We start from the raw sequence: 23,241 nt of genomic DNA on the forward strand, positions 1-23,241 counted from the left end.
CCTGACACAATATTGTGTTTCGCTTCTGTTATTACCATGGTACATTGACAAAAACATACTTTTATTCACAGGATAAAACAGTTGTTTTGTATCACTAATTGCCCAGTACGATTACAGCATACAGTATTATTGTCACTGCTACATTTCTGTAATGAACCAGAAATTATTTCCACTACTAATTAATTACCGTTGAGCTCAAAGGTCCTATTAATAAACGGTTAACGAATGTGTATTTATGAAGACGATTTGTGAGACTGGTAAACTTACCTTTGTTCGTATGATGGTCTTTCGTTCTACACGGTGCATTTCAAGGTCCTGCACCCATCCGTCGGTAAACTGTACCTGGGCTTGTTGCAGTGACCTGAAGTTACTAAACTTCATGAGTGTATGCACTCACTCCAAGAACCGTATAATTATAAATATGAGCGTGGTGAAAGTTGGGCAGCACGCTAACGTCCTTTGTCCACTCTGTGTGCTCGTAAGGGTCTGACCCTTTCACACCTTTGATTTTTTCCTCGTATCTTTTCTTTGTCTTTTCGTCGAGTCTGTCTTTGTACGGACCGGCATTGTTCTACTTTTGTTTTGTACATTCCTTTTTTGTGTGGCAAAGAAAAAACAAGAAGGCATTGGAACCGGAGAATGAACGTTTTGTGGTGCTGCAAATGCTTGCATTTGATGCGGTACTTGGATTGTTTCGCCACGAGTTCCCGGCATGCAATGCGCGAAAACTCACGTGATTGCTAAACAAGGGGGCGGGTGCATTCGGCCTCCTCGGCTGTAATTGGTCCAGCCCAGAGTCGATCATGACCAATTGGCCAATCCAACACCTTTCATTATATATACCCTTCCTAAAAAAATAATAATAAAAAAAAATCCATCGGCCCATAAAAATAAAAAATCGCCAGCGGCCCACCGGGCAAATGCCCGGTATGCCCGATGGCCGGTCCAGCTATGCTTACGATTCAGCACAGGAAGCGAGGGGGTGAGTAGCTCAAATGTGTTGTTAGCATGTTAGCAGCGCGATGCTACTCTGAACCGAGGAGCTATTTTCTTGATGCGAGCTTCTACTCAGGGGTTTTTTCTTCCAGTTCAGAGCAGAAATGCTTTTGTTATGAAACTGGCTGTTGTTTCCCCCCCACAATTTTAATTATAAGCTAGATATATTTCTACTAATGGAATTAGTTTGCTAACAACAACAGGGATGAGTCAGTGAGTCAGTTGGGCTTGTGAATCATGAATCACGAGTCAGTAAAGTGATTCTCGAGTATTGAACGATTCGTTCACGAATCGAACATCACTACTGTCTATGAGGTTAACAGTCAGATTGTAATGGCGACTGCTGGAACAGCAGACATGGGATCAGCAGCCCCGACAGGTATCTAGCTATCAAATCTCATTCCTTTCTCGTCTCAAAACTAGCGTAAAAAGCGATATCTACAGTGTTTTAAAACATTGAAAACGATGCAACGCTGGAGCTCTGGCTGTAATTGAGCCTTCGTTATCTAATTAGCATCGAGGTTTTCCACCAAAGAAATGAACCAATTTGTGGTTCGCTTATTTAGCTGGCTCTTTAATAAATCCTGGTCTTCTCGTGTTAAAACACAAGAAGATTTTGTGTGCAGGCCACTCTTAAATATGAGGAACAATCTATTGATTTTATAGCGTGGGGAAGTTAACGGTAACTGCTCTCACTCACGTCTTCCTCGCCTGTTACATCCCGTTTCCTCTTCCTCTGAACGTTTTGTGATGAACATGGCTAAAAAAAAAATCCGCTTTCACTTACCTAAGGGCTTCATTAAACACCTCCCAACTGTTACTGTACAGTTTAGGTGGTGTATTGTCTTTTTCTGCGTTCCTTCGTCACGCTTATCTAAGTCAATAAAGCAGCCTTAATTTATTTAAGCACCTTTGTTTAGGATCACCGATATCAGACCTATGCACTGCACATGAACTGGTTCCACTTGCTTCACAGATATAGATTGATCATGTGCTTTCAGAGACTTCTTTTCCCCCAAGATAAAGCACGCAATGGGGAAGATGCATCTCTCTAATCCAGTTAGTTGTGCATCACTCATTAGCTTCCCTGTATATGTTTGAGTTGCTCTGCTCCTGGTAACCACCCAGTCTGAATCAGTGAATAAAAATAGTTGCTTTTTAAAGCACTCCTGTGGCTCCCAGATGGCTGAAATCCAGGGACAGCACAAGCACAAGATGTAGCATTCACGCTCACAGACACTTCAGTGACAGTAACTCACTGTGGTTTCCCTAATAGCTTTTATCAGCGTCGTTTCCAAATCAGGTCAAGAAACAGTATATTTGTGGATTCTTCAGAAATGACCTTAAAGAGTGTGTCCATGGGTCATGGTATTGCCGTGCATGCTGTGGGCTGTGCGTAAACAAGGCTGGCAGGGACTTGTTTGGTACACAGAGAGGAACAGATGGTTTGCCTATTGTAGTGAGGCCTGCCGCTGATGAGCTAAAGTCATTGTTAGGGAACTGACTTAGTCTAATTACTATCCATAGTCTGATGCAAAATATATGCCATTAACTGGTTGTATATTGACCTTAATAAATACAGATGGTAGTAATAATAACAATCATAGCTGAAACCGGGCCATCTGGGGTTACTACACATGCAAGTACGCATGATCCAAATTTAGTAACAGTCTGTGTTATCTACCTTAAACAAAATTGTCCATTTCTAAGTTATTTTTGGTAAACAATATTCTATTTTACATGTTGAGCACATTTAATCATGTTTGTTTTGTAAACGGTCCTGATGGTTTTCCTTTTACAATAAAAGAAAAGTAGCAGTTGCTTAACTGACTTAATTATTTAGGCCATGCTTCCTTTACTTCTGTGCACACCTACTTTAAATGAGTTCAGTGTGGCGCATGTACTTGGTTAAGCCAGTTAGCCTGACCTTGTCCTGCTCCGCAGATATCAGGACTCAGTTCTGGAGGAGAGCGTTGCAGCGAGGTATTCGCATGGGTGTGCTGTGTTTGTGACTGTGAGCAGCAACTGCATGAGTAGTGATGATATAGTGTGTTGTTTTACATAATGAGAGGGAATGTGGGCAGAGCGATGCTCATTGTTTCCCAGCAGATTGCAGTGTGTCCCTGCTAACTCAGGAGAGATGCATGGCATTCAGTGAGTCTGTGTAATTATACATAGTCTTGCATTTCTTAGGTTAAAAATGTTCATTTTCTGTGCATTGCCAGGTTTAGATTTGATGGGGGTAGAAAGACAAATTTTCAGACTCACTTGTTACTACAGATGTAAAAACTTTGTAGCCTTCAGTCTTTTTTTGTGTGTATATTGACCTATGGTACTGCAGTGGAGGAGATGTTGCCATTGGTTACAGGCTAGAGGTGATTGCAGAGTGGGCGATGTAGTAAGTTTTATACATACAGCCTGTATCCTCACTCCCTGCGAAACATAGGTGAGCAGATGAGCACAGTGAGCCAAACTAAACATGTAATTTTCTCATATTTATAGTATTCATAAGTGCGTCTTCTTCTTTTTTTTAGATGAACTGTGTGCCAGCATTGTGCGTTCCCACAGAGAGACCAGTCAGTACAGAGTGGAAGAGCTCCAAGCTCTCAGGTGGAAACTCTTCAGCAGAGAGGAGATCCAAGCATACCAGAGCAAAGTATGTGCACTGTTTTCTCTTCATTTTTATTTTTTAATTTTGCGATTTCTCCTTCATGTGTGTGAGCTTACTCAGACAGTCTCAAAACAAAACATGTCATTTCACATGCTTTACGTCTGAGGCTAGTTTTGTTTGATGAATCAAACAGGAAACTGAGAAAACGTCTTTCATCGCTTCCCCCTCCTCTTCTTTCTTTGATCTTTTTTTTCAGTTGATCAGAGAGAAAACAGCAGGGTAAATTGAGTGATAAAATACAGAAACTTGAGCAGCAGACTGAATTGTTGGGACACTGAGGATGAGTTTTTGTGAGACGAGTGAAATGTTTTGCCCTTTAGAGCCCATTTTAAACAATCTATGGTGAAAGAAAAGGATTAATGAGAAACAAACTGAGCGAAGCAAACTGAGCTTCTGTCTGACTCTCTTTCCCAGTCAGTAGATGAGATGTGGCAGCACTGCGCTATCCGACTTACTGATGCCGTCCAGTTCGTGGTGGAGTTTGCAAAACACATCCCGGGTTTCCGTATGCTGAGCCAGAACGACCAGATCGCCCTTTTAAAGACTGGTGATTTTCCCTTTTCTAGAAGGATGTGCTTAAAACACAATATATATAACTGAACAGGTTTGATCTTACTCTCTTCTGACCTGCCTTCCTACTCTTTTCAGGCTCCATGGAGGTGGTTCTGGTCAGAATGAGCCGGTTCTTTAACACAGAGAACAACACTGTGTTCTTTGATGGGAAGTTTGCTGGAACTGAGGTCTTCAAATCTTTGGGTGAGGATTTATCTGAAGGTGTGAAACCGTCTATCTAAACACCATAACTTATCAATGCTCAGTGGTTTCTTGTCTTGCAGCTTGTGGTGATTTAATCGCAGCAGTATTTGACTTCGCACATGGCATGTGTGCCCTAAAGCTGACTGAGCAACAGATTGCTCTCTTCAGTGCCCTGGTGCTCATCAACGCAGGTAAGCCCAGCTCGGTCTGTCTCACTCATACTGCGTTCATTTTAAGCACATCAGGAAGGAAGCGGTCTTTTCTTTTCTCGTCCTCCATGATGGCGGCACATGGTGCGGTCTTGGGTTCGGCCTTTATGTGTTCATTTGGCGTTCTCCCTGTGCCTGTGGGGACTTTGTCTTGATACTCTGACTTCTTCTCAAAGACATGACTGTTAGGCTTAATTGGCAATGGCGTCTATGAGTTAGTGTCATAAGTACCTTGAACTGGAAATGCAGTTACAAAAATGGGTGGATGGATGTCATAGATGAATAAGCTTGACCTTACTGTCAGATGTGCATGAATAAATCTTGTAGGTTTATCATATTACTGCCCAAATATAGATGACAGATATGTTTTGTGTCTGTGTCTTATCCAGTTTGCCTCTTTTCCATTTTGTCTTGTGTAATTTTAATTCATTCTGTCCCATTAAGTTAACCTTTCTGCCTCCTAGTGGCCGTGAAGAGACATAGTTCAGTTAATAGGCCGCAGTGAATGAGGATGAACTGATGAATGAAGGAAAAGACACAGAAAAGGAAAAAACAAGAAAGACAAAGAACACTTTCCAAAAAGTGTTCTTAGGTGTTGTTGGGAAGGTGCGACAATGTTTCTGGCCTTTGAATGAAGTCCTTTCCTGTCTCGTTGTTGTTGCGTGAATTTTAAACTGAAATTAAAAGGAATCAAAGAGAATATTTTAACAATGGACATTCAGAATAAGGGCGTGATAAATATCTGGATCCTATCACCTCATCGCTTCAGTCCTTATTTTTACTGCTGTGCTTTATGGGTTCCGCTGAAGATTTTAATGTCATTATATGTCTAAAGTATAGAATTGAAACAAACTTCTGAATGTATTTGTTAAAAAACTCTTTTATGATTTCAACCCTGCTATTTTTGCCTGCCAAAATTGACTAAAGTTCACTGCTGAGAGCATCAGCCTGCTGCCAGGGACTTAACTTCCATGCAGCAAGTAATGCTGTCTAGCCTGTTCTGCAAAATGCTTTACTTTATGATTTTTGTTATGTTTTTCACCTTTAAAGGGAGCAACCTGAAAAAAACTCAATCCTTCTTTCATAAAACATCTTTGTGTTCAGATCGTCCGTGTCTGGAGGACAGGAGCAAAGTTCAAAGAGTTCAAAGAAGCGTGGAGTCGGGACTGACACACATTTTGCACCGAGACAATCAAGAAAGTTTGATTCACAAGGTAAATATCAGTCACCTGGGTGTTCAAACACTAAAAGGCTTGTATGCTCCATGTTTCATATCTGTGAGTACGCGTAAGATCGCAGGCTTTCCTCGCTGCTGTAGAAAGCTGACGGCTAAATGTGTGTGTCCTCCCTGCAGCTGTACCAGAAGATGGGGGTGTTGCGCTCGCTGTGCAGTCTGCACATGGAGAAGCTTCACTGGTTTAGTCAGCGGTACCCGCTCACAGCTCACTCTCTGTTTCCTCCGCTCTACAAGGAGCTGTTCGCATCAGAGGCAGAGCTTCTGCCGGGGACCACTCACTGATGATCTACGGGAATATGCAAAAACAGTCGCGCACCAACGTACAGAGACTCCTATTAGTTTGAGTCTCATTACTTTCTGGCAGATTCTATTTTTCTAATAATAAAAAACACACAATAATTGTAGCGTGTGTTAAGTGTTATATGACTTCCAGCAGAGCTTTTCTTTGTTAGATGATGTCAAGAAGAATTTTTTTTTTTTTTTTTTGATAGCTTAAAATTATTTTGATGATGCCAGAGAAACATATTTTGATGTTCTTCGAGAGCACATTGTCGGTGGAGTAAGAGCTTCATTTTCTCTCAGGTTGTGCTGTTGTGATTCTGTCCAGTTGTAGCTTCTGTGTGTCACGGTGTCTTTCAGACATACAAATTCAAAAAGGCAGGCCACTGTTCATCATTAGTTCGAACTTTTAAGTGTTAGTCCACAGAAAGTCTGTCTTTCAAGCAGAAAACACCAAACTTCAGAGGGATTCAAATGTGACTTTATAAAGTTTGTATCTTCACCTTGTAGTGATTTCAAGAGTTTTCTTGCTTGACTTTGTCAAAAAATAAATAAAATTTGCGCTATATAAGTTAAAGCTAAAGCCAACCAATGTGCTTTCAACAAACTTTGCAAGACAAACAACAATATCAAGCACTAAAAGCAACCATATGCAACTACAGATGTTGGTCTAAAAACAGAAATCCACTTTGTCTTTAGCTTCCATACTCATAATAGGGTTTAAGTTTTGCAATGCTCCTTAAGGATCATGCAATGCCCTGTTGAGCCTGTGCATGCTAGCTTGCACAAATTACATCCTGTTCCTGTTTCTTCTCGGTTGTTTTTGCCCTCAGGAGTATTTAATGCAACACTGGCTTAATGCACCTGGAAGCTGAGAAAGTCAATCATCTTGTCTCTTCACATCAGCAGCTTCAGTCACACCCGCCGGCCATGAAGAGCGGAAAGTGTCATTTAGATGCTGAATACTAAATTAAAAACTTGCCTCTTTGCGTCTGTATGTCTCCAGAGAAGTTTCTCCTCCTCAGGCTGGTGTCTGTCATAGACTGACCAATAAATACTACAAGGGCAGCAGTACCACTGAAATGGTTCCCTTTAAATGAATCCTCACATGCTTTTATATTGTGTGAGCTGTTGCATTAAGTGTAGCGATAATACAAAAAGGTGCAAGCGTGTAAAGTAGAAATCTCTTCCCGTGTGTGCTAACTCTTCCTTCTTTTCCCCAGATGAACTTGTTTTGTTTTCTCTACATATCTTTGAATAGAGCGGCGGGTGAATGAGAAATGTCGAGATGTTTCTGCATTAAGTATGTCTGTATGTAATCATCTCTGTCCCTGGAACAGCTGGCATTTCCCTCAAGATAATTTGCTGTAAACCTTCTAATAAACTGCTGAAGCTGTGACACCAAGCAGATGTTTCACTTTGACTGCTTGTGAAATCACCATAAATATTTATGCAAGGCTGAGACAAGGAAGAAAAATTAACCGAATTATAGGGAAATCCCTATCAAGTCAAACACCAAAGTTTATTTGTTGCAGTCAAAGCTCTATAGCGAATATACTGAAAAACATCCAAATAAGTTGTCTCCAGCAAATTTCGGTAAATTTGCAGCTGCAGCAAAACAGAGGAAATATTAGTCATTGTGGGTGACTACCAGTGGTCTGTGGAAAGGTTTTTTGAGGTTGTCACACATCGACACACGCACACAACGGTTGCTAGCCAAGTTAGAGAGGAAGCAAATTAAAAGCTTCTAAATCCGTGGGATGTAATTAACCCAGCAAACAGATTTTATGTTAAAGACAGCTCCGATCAAAGCTGCTCACATTTTCTTTCATCATCTCCTGCATGCAGGTTTGGGCAACAAAACTCTCTAAACTGCTCTTGTATGTAGTGGTCTTTGGTTTCTTTAAATATTCTGTTATGCAGAACAAAAGAATAAAAGGGTCATTTTTGCCTTTGCTTAAATACCATTTCCACTCTTCTTCCTTTTGCTTAGATGTTTGTAAGAAAACTGACTGTGTGGCTGGATTTTAGTAAGCGGAAGGAGAGTGGTTTAGTAGTTTATTACCTTAAAGGAATTTCCAGTTTCCACCAAGTTATTTCACTATTACAGATGAGTGGTACACATGACTCGAGGTCATGGGAAATAGGAATATTTGGTCCTAACTACTGTAAATCAAAACACTAGTTTACCATTAAACATAAAGGCAGCATTAATTATAGCAAAGATGCGCATGCTTACTTACTTGTCCACTCACAACTGAAACATTATAATAAAAACCTAAAAGACCCCCCCCAAAAAAATACTCACATGGAGAGGATGCTGCAACAAAGGCCGAGGGGAAAGCTGGACTATTCACACAAAGTGGGTAATGAGGGAAGTGGAAATAGCTGAGAAAATGAGATACAGGTGTAGACAGTCCCGTGGGGGGAGTAACCTGAAATAACCGAAAGGTAACTACTAAACACAGAGATGTGAACTCACACTGAAACACGATACAGAAAAAACACAAAGTCAAAGACAGAAATCCAAACACAAGAATATTACAAAAAAACCTCATAACACACAAAACTTAAAACTCAAGTATTACCAAAACAAAGGTTTAAGAGGAACAAGCCTGTTTTCCCTGCCTGTGGAAGGGAGACATCTAGTTGCCCAAAGAGGAGCAGATTTGGGGTCATGAGTCTACGATTAGCGAGCTTTAATGACATGTTCCAGGAAATTTGAGTTGAGTATGTGTTCAGTAGTTATCAAAACAGCACCAAGAATGTCTGCAGTAGCTATTTGACCATAATTACTCTGGAAAACGGACAAATGAGTGATTTGGTGAAAGAGAAGAGTTATTTTCCTTAATGGAAGATAAAGTTGTGGGAATTCTGAAGTTTCATATGGGTAAGCTCGAGAATTATTTTGCCAGGTATTACACTGACTTACTGGTTTAGTAGATGTGAGTGCTTATAGGTTGGTTTGAGGACTCAAAACAAAGGATTTATTAAGTCAGGAAAAGGAGCGTGAGGTGGCCACAGATCAAAAAGCAGCGGCAAGAATGCTGAGCATCTGTTCCATCTGCACCATTTGGTCCCATCTTTCACGGCCTCCCTATCCTGTTTGGATCAATGATTCTTGTTCTTGGGGGGAAGAATGTGCATTTAGTTCTATGAGTATCGGGATGATAACACATTTGTTCTTTTTATAATTTTTCCTCTATACACATCAGTTAAAGACTTGAGTGTATACTTTGTAGTTGGCATGCAGCATGTACACACTGGCTTTTTGTGGGATTAGTAGCTTCATAGTCTGCCTCACATAACTTGAGTGATAAGAACAGCAGGAAACTGTAATTTAGTCATTTGGATTATGTGTTGTGGGTGGGCTGGAGAGTCTTTTGTTCATGGGCACAGCTGCGTGAGAATGTTCTTGGAGGTGGGTGGGTGGGTGCATGGGGGCCCAGCCCTGGAGCAGGGTGCCGCCGGTGCATCGAGCCACCTGGGGGGCTCTTCAACTGGTGGGGAAGATTGTCACATCTTGCAGGAGCTTTCCTCTCCTCAGGGGCTCTCTCTGCAGGAGGGGGAGATACAGGAGAGGTGGAGGAAGATCTCAGCCTGGGTGTTTATTGTCTTATGTAGTCTGGAAGATGAGTGGATGGTGGGGTGGGTGCAGTTTTCTCTGTGGTGGGGTTGGGTGGACTGTCCCGGGCTCTGTGGGGCTGGGAGGCGCTGCTGCGCTGGGCCCCGGTCTGGATGGGCCTGGGCCCCCTTTCCCTGGTGGGTCGCAGAGTATGGGTGTGCCTACTAGGGTCAGCGGGGGAGCTGGCCCCAGGGAGGGGTCACTTGCCCCTCCCTTCCTTCCCTCCCCATCTCCAGCTGCCTCCCTCTTCCCGCTCCACCACAACCACCCACACATGCAGGACCTTGGAGTAGGGGTATGTCACCAGGGTGCAGAGGAGGCTACCCCCCCCCCCCCCCCGGTCCCCTTCTGGCTGCCTCTGCCTCAATTTTATCCCACAACTTAGACATTCACATTACTCACACTCTCATTACACATACATATAGGATCTTGGGGGTGGGCACGATACACGGAATCCAAAGTACCATCAGGGTGTACACCCCACCCCTGGCGTCGTTGCCCACCTCTCAATGTTAAATACACGTAGACATTGAGGGCTAGCAGGAGGGACCATGCGCTTACCTGCTGCTCTCTGGCAGGTAGCTCCATGCCCTCCTGGGTTTTAAATGCACCTTAGAACACACATGCATCAACACTACAATGAGCGGGTGGAGGGAGGTTTGGAGTCTTCTCTCACCCCCATTCTCTGCGACCTGCTGGAGCGGGGGGGCTAGGAGGAGGAGTTGGCCGTCCGACTGCGGTATGGAGTGTGGGGCCTCCCTGCTGCTGCGGAGTCGGGGCGGTCTGCCTCCCCCCACCGCAGGGAAAAGGGTAACACCACCTGGGTCTGGGTGCAGTTCCCCCCTCCAGGGGCAAGGGTACCTAGACGTCCAGGTACACACCGGCTCACTCCTTGGTGGCCGCTTATCGGGGCGTGAGGTGGCCACAGATCAAAAAGCAGCGGCAAGAATGCTGAGCATCTGTTCCATCTGCACCATTTGGTCCCATCTTTCACGGCCTCCCTGTCCTGTTTGGATCACCTCCACTTCGGAGGTGGGGTGCCCCCGGCCTCTCAGCCTGGGGCTCGGTTACTCAGGCACGGCTGGCTGCCGGCGGAGCTCACGGGCGCGTCACTGCAACTCCCCCTGGCTTCTGCTCCGCGGCTGCTGAGTGAGCCCTCATCTGGGACTCTCCTCAGCTCTTTCTGGGACAGTGGCGCGGCTGCCCCTCTGTTGGTCTTCCTTGGTCTCTTGTGTTCTGGGGGCCTCTGGATGTCTGGAGTTTTGATCTCCACCATACCTGCTTCATACCCTGGAGGACGGGGCTGTGGCCCCCCCACACCCTCTAGCAGATCATTACATGAAGGAACCTTTAAAAAAAAAAATCAAGCGCGTCCATGCTCACAGGTGTACACACGGGTGATCACACCCACAAACTACACCCTTTTTGGCTCCTACCTCAAAGCACACTGTGTTCTGTTGATCTTATGTGCTGCACAATAATGTTTAATATTTAGTATTTACTGTCATATTCCCATATATCATTGTGATGTTGTTTATTCTATTACTCTCGTTCTCTTCTGCTTGTTTTCTTTTTTCTTTCTCAGCAGGTGATCCAGGTGATTGATATATGCATTTTTTTCTTTTTTTTTCTGCTCATTCTGTTGGTTTTTGTCTTTTGCCCTTCTCCCCCGTCCCTCTTCTCAGCTGTTTCTCTTTCCCTCTTTCTTTCCCCCAGTCAAGTCTGTCCCGTATTCAGTAAGTGAAAATAAAATAAACAATAAAAGGTGAATCAAATGGACCATTACGGCAAGGCTGGGATGGTCAATTTGGTAAAGTAAATCCGTTGGGCATCTTTCTTTGCCTTTAGACAACAATTCTGATGGCAAAAGAGCCAAACGGGACAGGCAAAAAAAAAAAAAAAAAAAAAGAATGTTCTTGGAGGTGAAGAAGGATAAGAGACTTTATAATACTAACAGTCCTGTGTGCATGAGGGCATTTTTCTCAGCTGAGCTCCCCTCCTAGGTCTCTTTTTTATTATTGTGAACTCTCTGATCTGCATCCAGTGTCTAAGTGCTCCAACTCAACTCCAGGAACCATGCAGAAAACAGACTAACCTGGTGTGTAGGCTTTAGTAAGCACCTCTGCACTGACACACCAGTGAAACAATGAGAGTGAGCAGTTAAGTGGTTTAGATGAGGTAACCGACTGGTACAGATGACTGCTGCAGATGACTAAAACAGAACTTTTAAGAGTCAAATAAAAAAAGGAGGGTTGTACTTTAATAAGGAACTAATTTAACTTTGAAATGATGCAGAAACAAACATAAGAAAAATGCGAAACCTTACTTAGAAAACATATCAAACACATTTTTAGTGTCGTTTAAAAAAAGACATCATAGCATGCTTGCTCGCAGGCTGCAGCACGCAAGACAGAACAGATGTCTGATCCAGGCTTCTGATTGGGTCCAGTGCCACCCCCAAAAGCTGGGCAGGGCGTGGGATTTTCAACAATATTATGATGTTTTTGCAGTTCTGTATATCTCATTTCCACTGACACATGACTTACCCAAAACTCCTTTTTACCAGAGAACCATTTACTGTTAGAGGCTGTCAAAGCAAAAAAAAGAAAAAGAAAATTGTTGCCTTTAATTTTCTTAAACATCCATGACAGGCTGTGATGTATCAGCGGGGCTTGTTTATTTTTCCATAACCCTGACCTCCAAGAGGAATTTCAGCTTTTTCGTACAGCTCCCGGCACTCACCAGCACCACCTTTAATACTCGTATTTGTTTGACTCAACAAAGCTGCAGCCAAAGCAGCAAAAGAAAAATACTCCTCCTGGGTAAACAACATATGTCCAATAGTCAGTATTAAAGTTTATTTGAACTGCAAAGGAGAACTGAAGGAGAATTAAACTGGCTGGAGAAGCTGTGTTCCAGTCATTCTTTCATACACTGAGGCCATGATGACCCTGGACCTAATCTCTACAGATTACAGACATAACAAGGACAGCAAGGCTTTTCATATCTCTGTCATATAAAGTTAACCATCACATCACTGCATTACCTTGATACTGAATCCTGGTGTTATTTTATGAAGTGTCTTCATATTCCAACTTCTTTGATTTGATTTCAATTTTACAACACCAAATCTAAACAGCAGCTGCCTCAACACACTTTATATTGTAAGGTAGAGATCCTACAGTAATAGATTGAAAATGTCAACTATCAAATGCCTCCCTGTGAGCAAGTACTTGGCGATAGTGGGAAGGGAAAACTTCCATTTTACAGGAAGAAATACCTGGCAGGATTCTGGCTCAGGGAGAGGCCATGATCATTTGGGGGTGAGGTGTGGGAGACGGGACAAGAATACACACTGTAACACAAAGTGAATGACAATGAAACACTCAGCAGCTGTCACGGCCTGGGGGTTCAGCTGGTCGCTGATCAGCTGTCTCCCCCTCTTTCTCTCTTCTCCTCTCTCTCGCCAGGGCTGAACTCATTATGGGTTCACGCCCTTGGCCCACGCCCTCGGAGGAAGAAACACCTGTGCCTCATCAGTGTGGTATTTAAGACGGGAAGCAACAGCTGTTCTTCGCTGGATCGTTGTGAGAATCGCGTCAGTGAAAGTCGAGCGCCCCAGCAAGTATTTTCCCATGCAGTGTGTGTTTAGCATTTAACAAGCGTCTCTTTGTGTACAGATTCCCTGGACTGTTTTCCTGGTGTGCGAGTGGATTCGTGTCTGGATTGTGTGGAGAGAAACGAGCGTGTTCCCCTGGATTTTCCCCGGACCCCTGCCCCCCTCACCTTTTGTACATAGCACTGCCCCGTATCTGTGTATATAAACTCATTGGACATTGTTCTGTAATAAATTCTCTTGTGTACATCATCCCCGGAGTCCTGCGCGTGAGTCCACCTTGTACGTCGTGACAGCAGCCTAGACCTACTGCATCTTAACTAAGGGAGGAGTCAGGGTCACCTGATCCAACCCGAACTATATGCTTTCTTAAAAAGGAAAGTTTTAAGCCTAAGCTTAAAAGCAGAGAAGGTGTCTTTCTCCCAAATCTAGTGGCTGGTTCAACAGAAGAGGGACCCGAAAGCTGAAATCTCTTCCTCTTGTAAATATGCTTCTAGTTGAGGAACTTTCTAAAAATGGTTGACTAAAAAGCAAACTCGCACCTCTATTACAATAAAACAAAAGTTGTGATGATCAGTTTAATCATCACAGAGATAAATATTTAGTATTGTGTGTCTAGACAGGCCTCCACAAAGTCTGACAAATAACCCTGACGACTGTGTTTGCGGTGTCGATGACAGCTATGGAAACTCATTCTCATGAGGCAGGAAGTTGCCATAATCCAGAGCATAAACTCTGGATGGAATTTGTCATTTATCAGGCAATAAGCAAAACAATCACTGAGCTAGGAATGATTCGCCTATTATTAAAATAAGGATTACTCAGGCTCTGCTGCTTTGTAAAAAAAAAATAATTTAAAGGATTTCTTTTCAGTCAGCCAGCTTTAATGGGAGTATTGGCATTTATGGTCTCACACTGTGGTATTTCAATGTAAACACAGTATATAGGTCAAGATAACATCAAGACCAAGTAAACATCTGATACATGATAAGGACAAGCTTCTGATCCTTAAGAAAAACAGACTGTGTTGCATTAAGTTCTCAGTAGCCTTGAGAAATAGGAAAGCATAAACATACTTTGTTTTAACACTTTCTATTTAACAAACTGTATTTTATACGTTATTTTACAAGACATATTTGTATTGCTATTCCAAGATTGCCTATGTTTTTGTTTGGTTTATTTTCGTTGAAAAGTTTTCTCTTTTCCTCTCCATGTTAAGTTTTTAAGCAGGAAAAAATGCTAAAGCTGAGCTTTTCCACATAAGGGTTCCATACATTCCCATTAAACAGCACCAGGAATTTGAACGCATCACCAATGAGTCATGTCAAAAAACTTCCTTCCCTCCCACCTTTTTTCCGCTCCCTTAAATCCCACAACAATCGTAAAAAGTTTTTGTCCTGTTGCGGGCTTTTGCTCCTCAGACAGACAGCGCAGCGGCTTGTGTTGGACCAATTAACGGGCCCGTCTGTGCGCTGCCCCGCGGAGCGTGCTTTCCTGGGCGGCCTCTGCGCACTCTGCCAGGACAGTCAGCTGCAGCTGCAGAACATAAAGCACGCATAGCACGGCACGGACACGATCAGGTCCAAAATGGGTCCGACTTGGGCGCTAATCTGTTCCACCGCTTTGCTCTTGGTTTTACTGAGCTCAGCATCCGAAGGTTGGTACACTACTTTTTTGTTGCTTCCAACTAGAAATCCTCGCAGGGAATTCGTGTTTGCTTCATGGCCGATTGCCCAGCTCCATGTTTGATCGCTCCTGCTGCAGTGGGAGCGTCTATTTTGCAGTGATCTGGTGCCAGGTAGACTTTTATACAAAGCAGTCTGCTCTGAGCACTTTGATTCAAGTTCTTCATTTCAGACATGTCTCACGTGTATTTTTATAGATTACACACAGATGCACGTATAAAATAACATTTTTATTTGTTTGTTTGTTTATAAAACTTCCAAAACTTCTCTTATTTTGTCCCACTCTACCTTTTACAGTTTTTTTTTCCGATGAAGGATCTGACTTCTTCAATACTTCCATCATTTTTCGCTCTCAGTAGTAATAAACAAACAAACAATAACAAAAAAAAAAAAACATGCGTAGTTATGGTTATGTAACTTTGTCTCACTCTTTTTTCTCTCTGTCTCTCCTTTGTGTGCCGCCTGCAACATTATAGATGAGCGCTTCTTTGAGCAGCACGAGGTCACCTTTGACATTCCCCAACTGATGCAAGGTGTGTGCGCGCGCATTCACATATTAGCGCAGCATCTCCACAGCTACCAATTATAACGTCACATGCTCATACTTGTATTTGGCCAGCTCTCACTTCAAGAGGAATGTCTTCTTTTAACCGGTTTGTTTTATGATTGCAGTGAAATGTCTTCTGTGGTTAGAAGGTTAGAAAATGTACTGATAGTCTTGTTTTTCTTCTCTCTTTTTATGGAAGTGACATTCTAAACCCCGAAAGAGCCCACCACTCTTGTTTTAAGGTTATTTGCAGCCAGGTTGAGTTAGTTGTGGCCCAGTTTGAGTACAGAACTAAAATATAATTTAAAAAAAATATAAAGCTGTGTCTTTCTGTCTGTTTTAGTGTTTTACTTCATTTAAAATAATGTATATAAAAATCTGGTATTATGTTTTGTATCTTTAGAGATGCAGAAAGAGATGGACTTGAGAGGTCACTTTGGTATGGGCACTGTTTATCGTCTTACCTCTAGTTATAATGTTTTGGCATAAATGCACTACATACCCCCCCAATTAAATTAATATATTTTGTGGTTTTTTGCTGTTTTCCCAGATTCACAGCGGCCAGTGCAGCCTCAACCAAGGCAGAGAGGTGAGCAGATATTCACAGTAGTGTGCAACACCATGGAATGTCTTTAAGTAGTCTTCGGGAATACTTTTCCAGGCTTCTTAAAAGCACACTCAAAGCTTTTCTTTGTATTTTGGCTGCCTTTGGTCCATTCTCTGTTAAGAGTTTCTTCCAATTCTTTAAGGACACACCGCACACCATGCTGAGATATGTCTCCAGTTTTCAGCTAATAGCTCTTTGTGAATCAGCTTATTAATGTAAAAATACAATTTTATGCCTTTGTAACCTTTGTCATTTTTTTGTAGAGCCTGTTTATACTTGAATGATTCCCAGGTCAATGATTAGTGGCATAATTTAAAATTAAAAAAAGACTGGATTGTGATAAAAAAAAAAAAAAGGCAGCTATGGTCCTAAGAAAAACTTCAGAAGGTTTGCAATTTATTTTTCAAGTGGCTCAAAACTTTTGCACAGTACTGTACTTACCTACTCATAAGTACCACCTGGGTCAGGGAATCTTTCTTGCCTTCTCTTGTTTGATTTAAAAAAAAAAAAAATGTTATTTGTTTTCTTAGGTTTCAGACCAAGACCAAGAGGACGTATGCATCTACTTTACTTACATTTTTTTTTTTTTAAACTTGCTCCTTCTGTACTATGTTCTACTGCTAAAAGTGCCGACTGTGGTCTTTCCCCTGCAGGCCCACCAACTGTTGGTCCCCGTTCTTACAGCGGTCCTCTTCCGACAACTTATAACGTTCAGTTTCCTCTCGGTCGGCCAACGTCAGAGAATCTCCAAGCCATCTGTGACTATAGCGACCTTCGTCCGCGCTACCCATCATCCTACTTTCCTGACTCAGGCTACGGAGTTGACAAGTTGAGGGCCTCTGCTGTGAATAATGCAGAGGCCTGGCTGAGCACATGCTGCAAAGACAACCAGACGTGGGAGAGAGAAGTGACCCTGTGTTGCGCCACACAGGCTGTATGTTTTCACAACAGCTCTTATAGCTAATTCAGCAATACTTTTTTAGCTCTGCGTAAATATAAAGTGATGTCATGGTGACCTGTGTTTGTTGCTTGAGTTCCTCTTCTCTTACTTTTGCTGATGATTCGGGGTTTTTTTTCAGAATAGGGAAGTAGTGTTTTCTCTACATCCATGTAATAAAAAACACAATTTGTGCTGTTTAGGAACAATGCACTAATAATATACAGTAACATATACAGTTTTTTATTGCACTCATATTCTTTTCATTTTTGAGTCTGTAAATGTAGAAAAAGCAGCATTTTTTTCAACCACTTTATGAATTGGACCTGAACATAATTGGAGCATGAAACATTCTTCACATTGCAGAGGTGATGGTACTTGGGTTTTGTTTTTTTAAAAACAAAGTTGAAAACCTTGAGCGCTTTCAGTCGATAAGCCCGTTTAATCAGCCCAGGCAGACATAACAGGCGGACAGGCCTTGGCACGAGCATCAAAACTATGTTGAATTCCTCAGTGAGCGTTACCTTAGCAGCTTCTTGTTTGTTTTCTAATTTGTCTCTTGACAACATAACTTCAGGTGGTGAATTTATTCAATAAGTAGCAGACAAGGTGCAGACTTCATGTTATTATTGAAGAATTTCATTCACACTGTGCACCCTGACTGTCTGTGTTACTCTGTTTTGTGCTTACTCAAGTGGGAGCTGTCAGTTGAAAAGTACTGTGAGGAGGACCTTTCAATAAAGCATCCTTGGTATCACTGCTGTAAAATAAACGACAACAACAAAAGGCTCAACTGCTTCAGCAATGATGCTCCAAACCCAAACTACGGGCCGACACAGGGGCTGCCAGTGGAACCTCTTCCCTCTACCGCTGAATTCACCTTTAACCCGAACACTTGCCAGAGGTGCGTAGAAAAGCAAAAAAAAAGATTATCAATATTTTTGCTCACTCGGATTAAAGAGGATAATGCATTTGTTCTCCGTCAGTCTCAATAAACAGTACCAAGGTTAAACCATAAATACTTTGCTGCCTCAGCCACTAAAGGCAGTACTTTTAAGGTACATTAAGTAATTTTTTAGATCGTTTAATAGAAAGAAAATATTGTACTCATAAATGTATATTGATTTGTGTGTAATTATGCCTTTCAACAAATTAGTAATTCTTATAAACTTAGAATGAATCCATTAAAAATGCATAGCAGCAGGCACCATTTTTAATACAGTAGCTGAGATGGTTATCACTACATTGCATTTATGTTTATGTATTAATCTAACAATACACTTTACAGCAAATGATAGTACTAATGATTCTATTACTGTGGAAAGATGTTATTGTGCACTTGCTTATATTGATTTTGTTGGGCGTGCATCATCTGTCAAGTTCAAAAGTTTAATTGCAATGAAGAGAAGAGTCCTGTAGAAGAAGTAATGTCAGGTTATCATTTAAGGCAAAGAGAAAAAGTAGCTTCATATTGCAAAACACATTTCCGTTATGCTGAATTCATCCTGAGCCCGTAAGAGGCATGTCTGTGTCTGACCTTATGCCTCATGCATTGCAGGACACACGGCCCTGTTCCCATAGCCCTCATAGAAAGGAAGACCAAGAAACTATCTACTCCCCGAGCTGCTGACATCAGCTTTCCTCCTGGACGACCCACCGCAGATACCATTGAATCAGTGTGTCACAACCAGAGGCTTCGCCCCGCCTACAGCATCAAGTGCCTCCCACGTTCAGGCTATGAAATGGTGGCTCTTCAGGCGAAGACCGTTAATCTTATAGAGAAGGGATTCAAAAGTTGCTGCAAAAATAAGAAGACTAAAGTCAACTGTGCTGACCAGAAGGTAAAAGAATAGCAGCTAAAAATACACATTTTCGCTTAACTGAGTAGTTTCCATGTCGTGACACTTCATTCTTGCTCTTCATTTCAGTGGCGTGAGGAACTGAACAAGTTCTGCTTGCGTGAGAACACAGGACGGGTGAATTACCCCTGCTGTCTGAACCAAAGTGATAAATACAGCTGTTTCCAGCAGATGTCTCCAGACCCGTATTATAATGTGACTTCTGCTCATGAGGAAGTGTCGCTGAACAAGATATGTGACACTCACAAAACCATCAAGAAGAAGTAAGACACTATTTATTGCATTTTTCTTTGATCTGATCTTCCTATAATTTATTTTTGTTTCTTTTGATGTTTTTTCCATTTTTTCTATTCATTTTGCTCTGTGAAATGTCAACACATTTGTTTAAGTATATAATCTGTGGGCAGTCTAACATGAGATGCATTTGCATCAATGTGACTGTGTTTTAGATTCCCTGTTGGGTTTCCTCTTAAGGACTTTGTGACACAATGCTGCCCCCTGCAGGAAGAAGAGAAGACCGCTTGCTCTGCGCGACTGGTAAGTCCCATTAAAAGCCATTAAAAGGGAAGTTTGTCTGCAAAAATAAGACAAATTGCAAAAAAAAAGTTTGGCCTAGCAACATTTAAAATTTGAACAGAGAGTTCTGATTTCCCGCTGCTGTTCTGCCTTTGATCTCTCCATGACATCAGCTTGAAGAAATGTCACAGAAGCTGTGCGCATCAAAGAGGGCTGTTCCCAGTACTGTCCGCCGCTGCTGCAAATCGTCCTCACAAGAGACTCCACAGTGCATCTCCAAAATTATCATGAGTGCCATCACCAAAGCAACCAACTTCTCAAGCCAGAAGAAGAGGAAAAGGTGCCCTATCTCCTAAGCTTGTATGGCCTTTCGCTGCTGACCCCACTGTCGCTGGGCTGTTCGGGATATTGGTGAGATAGCAGCAGACGTGGCATTCGGTCACTGAACAGAAACGATTCGTGCAACACTTAAATGTTTGTAAGACAAAATGAAATGTAAAATGTTGACCGAGTTTTCTAGCTTCAACTACTGCCGGCGTTCTGAGACCAAATGAGCATTTCTACCATTTATACTACACATACTTAGCATACTGTTACATGCATAGTTGCTAAAACAGACTATTGTCTAGGACACTGTACCACTATTTTTATAGGCTCCTCTTTGCATACTTGATTATTAATTTCTTAATTCTTTTGGAAATTCAAGATCTTTTTTTTCTCTTTTATATGGTTTCTAGTTAAGATCTTCTCTGAAAAAGTGATAATAAACACATTTTTAAAATCTTCCTTTCTGTCTGGTTTACTGTGTGACACTTTGGATACAAGTCCATGCTGCTTTAACCACAGACCACAAAATTCCCTTGTTACAGCAGCACAAGGTAGAAGTTGAAAGGATAAATTAGGGATGTATTGGAAAACAATAAAAAATAGAAAAAAGAAAAAAGGTTTACAACAACAACAAAAAACCGCCTGGCCAGAGGATGAAGCCTGCCCTGCCTTCTCCTTCTAAATGAAGGTACAAAAAAACAACAAAAAAACCTTCTGTCCTGTGAATAGGGGTCTTGTTCCCTAGAATAGACCCCTCCCCTCGGGAACAATTATTTTTCACAGGACGGAAGTGGGTGCTCTGGTTTCATTTGCAGTTAATCTTCTGGACAGGTTGCCAGTCCATCACAGGGTTCATGCAGAAAGGCCCCAGCTGACCAAGAGGCTCATAAACTGCTTGAAAAAAGTTTTATCTCAACAGCTCAAAAAGGTGCTCAGTAGTTTGTATGGCTGGGCACTGTCATGCACCAAGAGGATCCCAGGACTCCCTGTACCAACTGTAGGGTCTGACAGTTGGTCCAAGGATTTCATCCTGATATATTATGGCAGAAAAGGTGCTGTCCCCCAGCCTGAGGAGTTAAATGCCAACTGGACTCCACAGTACCTGGCAGTGAGTTCAGGGACCAGTAAAGGACATCACCTCATGTTATCAGCAATTACAGCCCAAAAAAAAAAACACCTAGGAAAAAAAAGTCCAAAAAGATGATGAGGGACAAATGTTTTTACAGGCCTCCACCCGTGATTATTCAGCCCCCTGAGTCAATACTTTGTAGAACCACCTTTTGCTGCAATTACAGCTGCCAGTCTTTTAGGGTTTGTCTCTACCAGCTTTGCACATAGAGACTGAAATTCTTGCCCATTCTTCTTTGCAAAACAGCTCCAGCTCAGTCAGATTAGATGGACAGCGTTTGTGAACAGCAGTTTTCAGATCTTGCCACAGATTCTCGATTGGATTAAGATCTGGACTTTGACTGGGCCATTCTAACTCATGGATATGTTTTGTTTTAAACCATTCCATTGTTGCCCAGACTTTATGTTTAGGATCGTTGTCCTACTGGAAGGTGAACCTCCGCCCCAGTCTCAATCTTTGGCAGACTCCAAGAGGTTTTCTTCCAAGATTGCCCTGTATTTGGCTCCATCCATCTTCCCATCAACTCTGACCAGCTTCCTTGTCCCTGCTGAAGAGAAGCACCCCCAGAGCATGATGCTGCCACCACCATATTTGACAGTGGGGATGGTGTGTTCAGAGTGATGTGCAGTGTTAGTTTTCCAAGCTAAAACTCAGTGGAGATTTCAGCTGTGTGCCGGTGATTGGACATCAGTCGCTGATAAAGTGGGTTCACCTACAAAGTGCTCTGTAGGGAAACAAGCTCCAGCAGCTCTGCACTCAGGAAACAAACTATATTTACTTATCTTGTGCAGAATAATGCGCAGGCATTGCATTATATCGAGCACCGGCTGTCCAGTTAAACTGTGACTATCACCAGGTAACGTGGGCGTGTTTCTTGAATTAGCAGCAGGTGTTAAACAGCTGACAGGTGAGCAGGATGTATGCAGGTAACTCGAGGGCCGTTGAGCTGATCGCATCCTGAGGAAAATGTCAGCTCGTTATTTAACACAGAGACACAGCCACAATCATCAAAGCTTTAGATGATTAAAAAGTTTTTTTAACCTAAGAACAAGAAATGGCAGATTCCCAAAAACTGCTGTAAAAAAACTATGCAATAATGTTTTTTTCCACTTTAAATCACTCAGTCTTTTAAAAATACTTCAGCCTGAACTGTATATATTAAATATTAATTACAGTTTGGGGATTTTAACCCTTTAAAGGCCAGTATGTTTACATAACTCCATTGATTTTTATTGAATCCCCCCAGCCAAACAAAAACAATTTCCATAAAAAACATTTCAAGATGCATTTGATCATTGTTTTTATTAGGCCCAGAGATGGGCCAATGATATAGCAGCGACATTCATTTTCATGCATTTCTATTTTTTCTGCAGTGTCAGATTTTTGTTTTACAAAAAACGATACTCCAGGTCCTAACAACAAAAAATGCCACCTTCCCAAAAACTATTATATTGTATTTTTTTTCCCCCCACTGACACAGTCTTTTAAAACTTCAGCCTGAATTATAAGTTTAAAATATTAATTACAGATTTTGGATTTTAACCCTTTATAGAAGAATTTTAAATTTAAAAGAAATTCTCTGGCAAATATGGGATATATTCATTTAGCACAGTCAAAATAGCATGAAATGATCTTCTAATGTTGTCCCGATTCATTGTTTCATTCATTTTTCTTCTTATCAACAGAAAATTTGCAGACATTGAAGCATCAAAACACCAGCTTTGGCATCCACTCTTTATTTTAAGGATGAGGACAAAGGCATGTCCTCTCTGTCATCACACAAGCCAGATTCACCTGACCAGTCTGGTAATCCATCTAAAAGTGGTGGTCCACAGAATGCCGATAAAAGCAGCCTTCGAACAGGTACAGATGGCACCTCAAAGTCTATCAGTGTCACCACCTGACTTACATGAAAGTCAAGTAAATACAAAAAGGAAGCAGACTGAATCAGGGCATCTTTGGAAACATCACTCCAAATCGCAGTCCTCCACCTGCAGAGCTACGACGAACAAACAGAGCAAGAGGAGGCAGGAAAAGGGAAGCAGAGGTCATAAACCGGTGGAAATGAAACCTATTAGCTCCCCAAGAAGTTTTGACTTGTACCACGGGGCTGAATTGTTTTATTTTTACAACAAGAGTCAGCCGACAACTTCTTTTTTGAGTAGTGTATATATTCAATTGCGGGCGCCTTTCTGTCGCACTACAGCAAACTGAAACCGTCCCACGTCCCTCCACTGGAGGCGCT

General features: G+C 42.0%; 2 protein-coding genes across 3 annotated transcripts; both read left to right on the forward strand.

Moving 5' to 3' along the window:
- Positions 1–1,314: 1,314 nt before the first annotated feature.
- Positions 1,315–7,547, forward strand: LOC112430645 (nuclear receptor ROR-alpha A). The gene is made up of 8 exons (XM_024799019.2): positions 1,315–1,375; positions 2,941–2,979; positions 3,531–3,652; positions 4,082–4,214; positions 4,316–4,423; positions 4,504–4,614; positions 5,737–5,846; positions 5,987–7,547. Exons 1-8 carry the CDS (start codon positions 1,330–1,332, stop codon positions 6,149–6,151), a joined length of 834 nt encoding a protein of 277 aa, XP_024654787.1. The 5' UTR covers positions 1,315–1,329; the 3' UTR covers positions 6,152–7,547.
- Positions 7,548–14,780: 7,233 nt separating this feature from the next.
- ecm1b (extracellular matrix protein 1b) lies at positions 14,781–20,326 on the forward strand. 2 transcript variants are annotated; one of them, XM_012916149.3, is made up of 11 exons: positions 14,781–15,046; positions 15,551–15,607; positions 16,025–16,060; positions 16,172–16,210; positions 16,759–16,782; positions 16,882–17,162; positions 17,861–18,069; positions 18,724–19,006; positions 19,094–19,287; positions 19,474–19,561; positions 19,714–20,326. In XM_012916149.3, exons 1-11 carry the CDS (start codon positions 14,977–14,979, stop codon positions 19,894–19,896), a joined length of 1,464 nt encoding a protein of 487 aa, XP_012771603.3. In that variant the 5' UTR covers positions 14,781–14,976; the 3' UTR covers positions 19,897–20,326. The 2 variants fall into 2 exon arrangements, with proteins under 2 accessions (XP_012771603.3, XP_004541375.3); XM_004541318.3 differs by lacking the exon at positions 16,759–16,782 and having other exon boundaries at positions 14,782–15,046.
- Positions 20,327–23,241: the final 2,915 nt, after the last annotated feature.

The sequence above is a fragment of the Maylandia zebra genome, linkage group LG11, assembly GCF_041146795.1.
Source record: "Maylandia zebra isolate NMK-2024a linkage group LG11, Mzebra_GT3a, whole genome shotgun sequence".
NCBI lineage: Eukaryota > Metazoa > Chordata > Actinopteri > Cichliformes > Cichlidae > Maylandia > Maylandia zebra.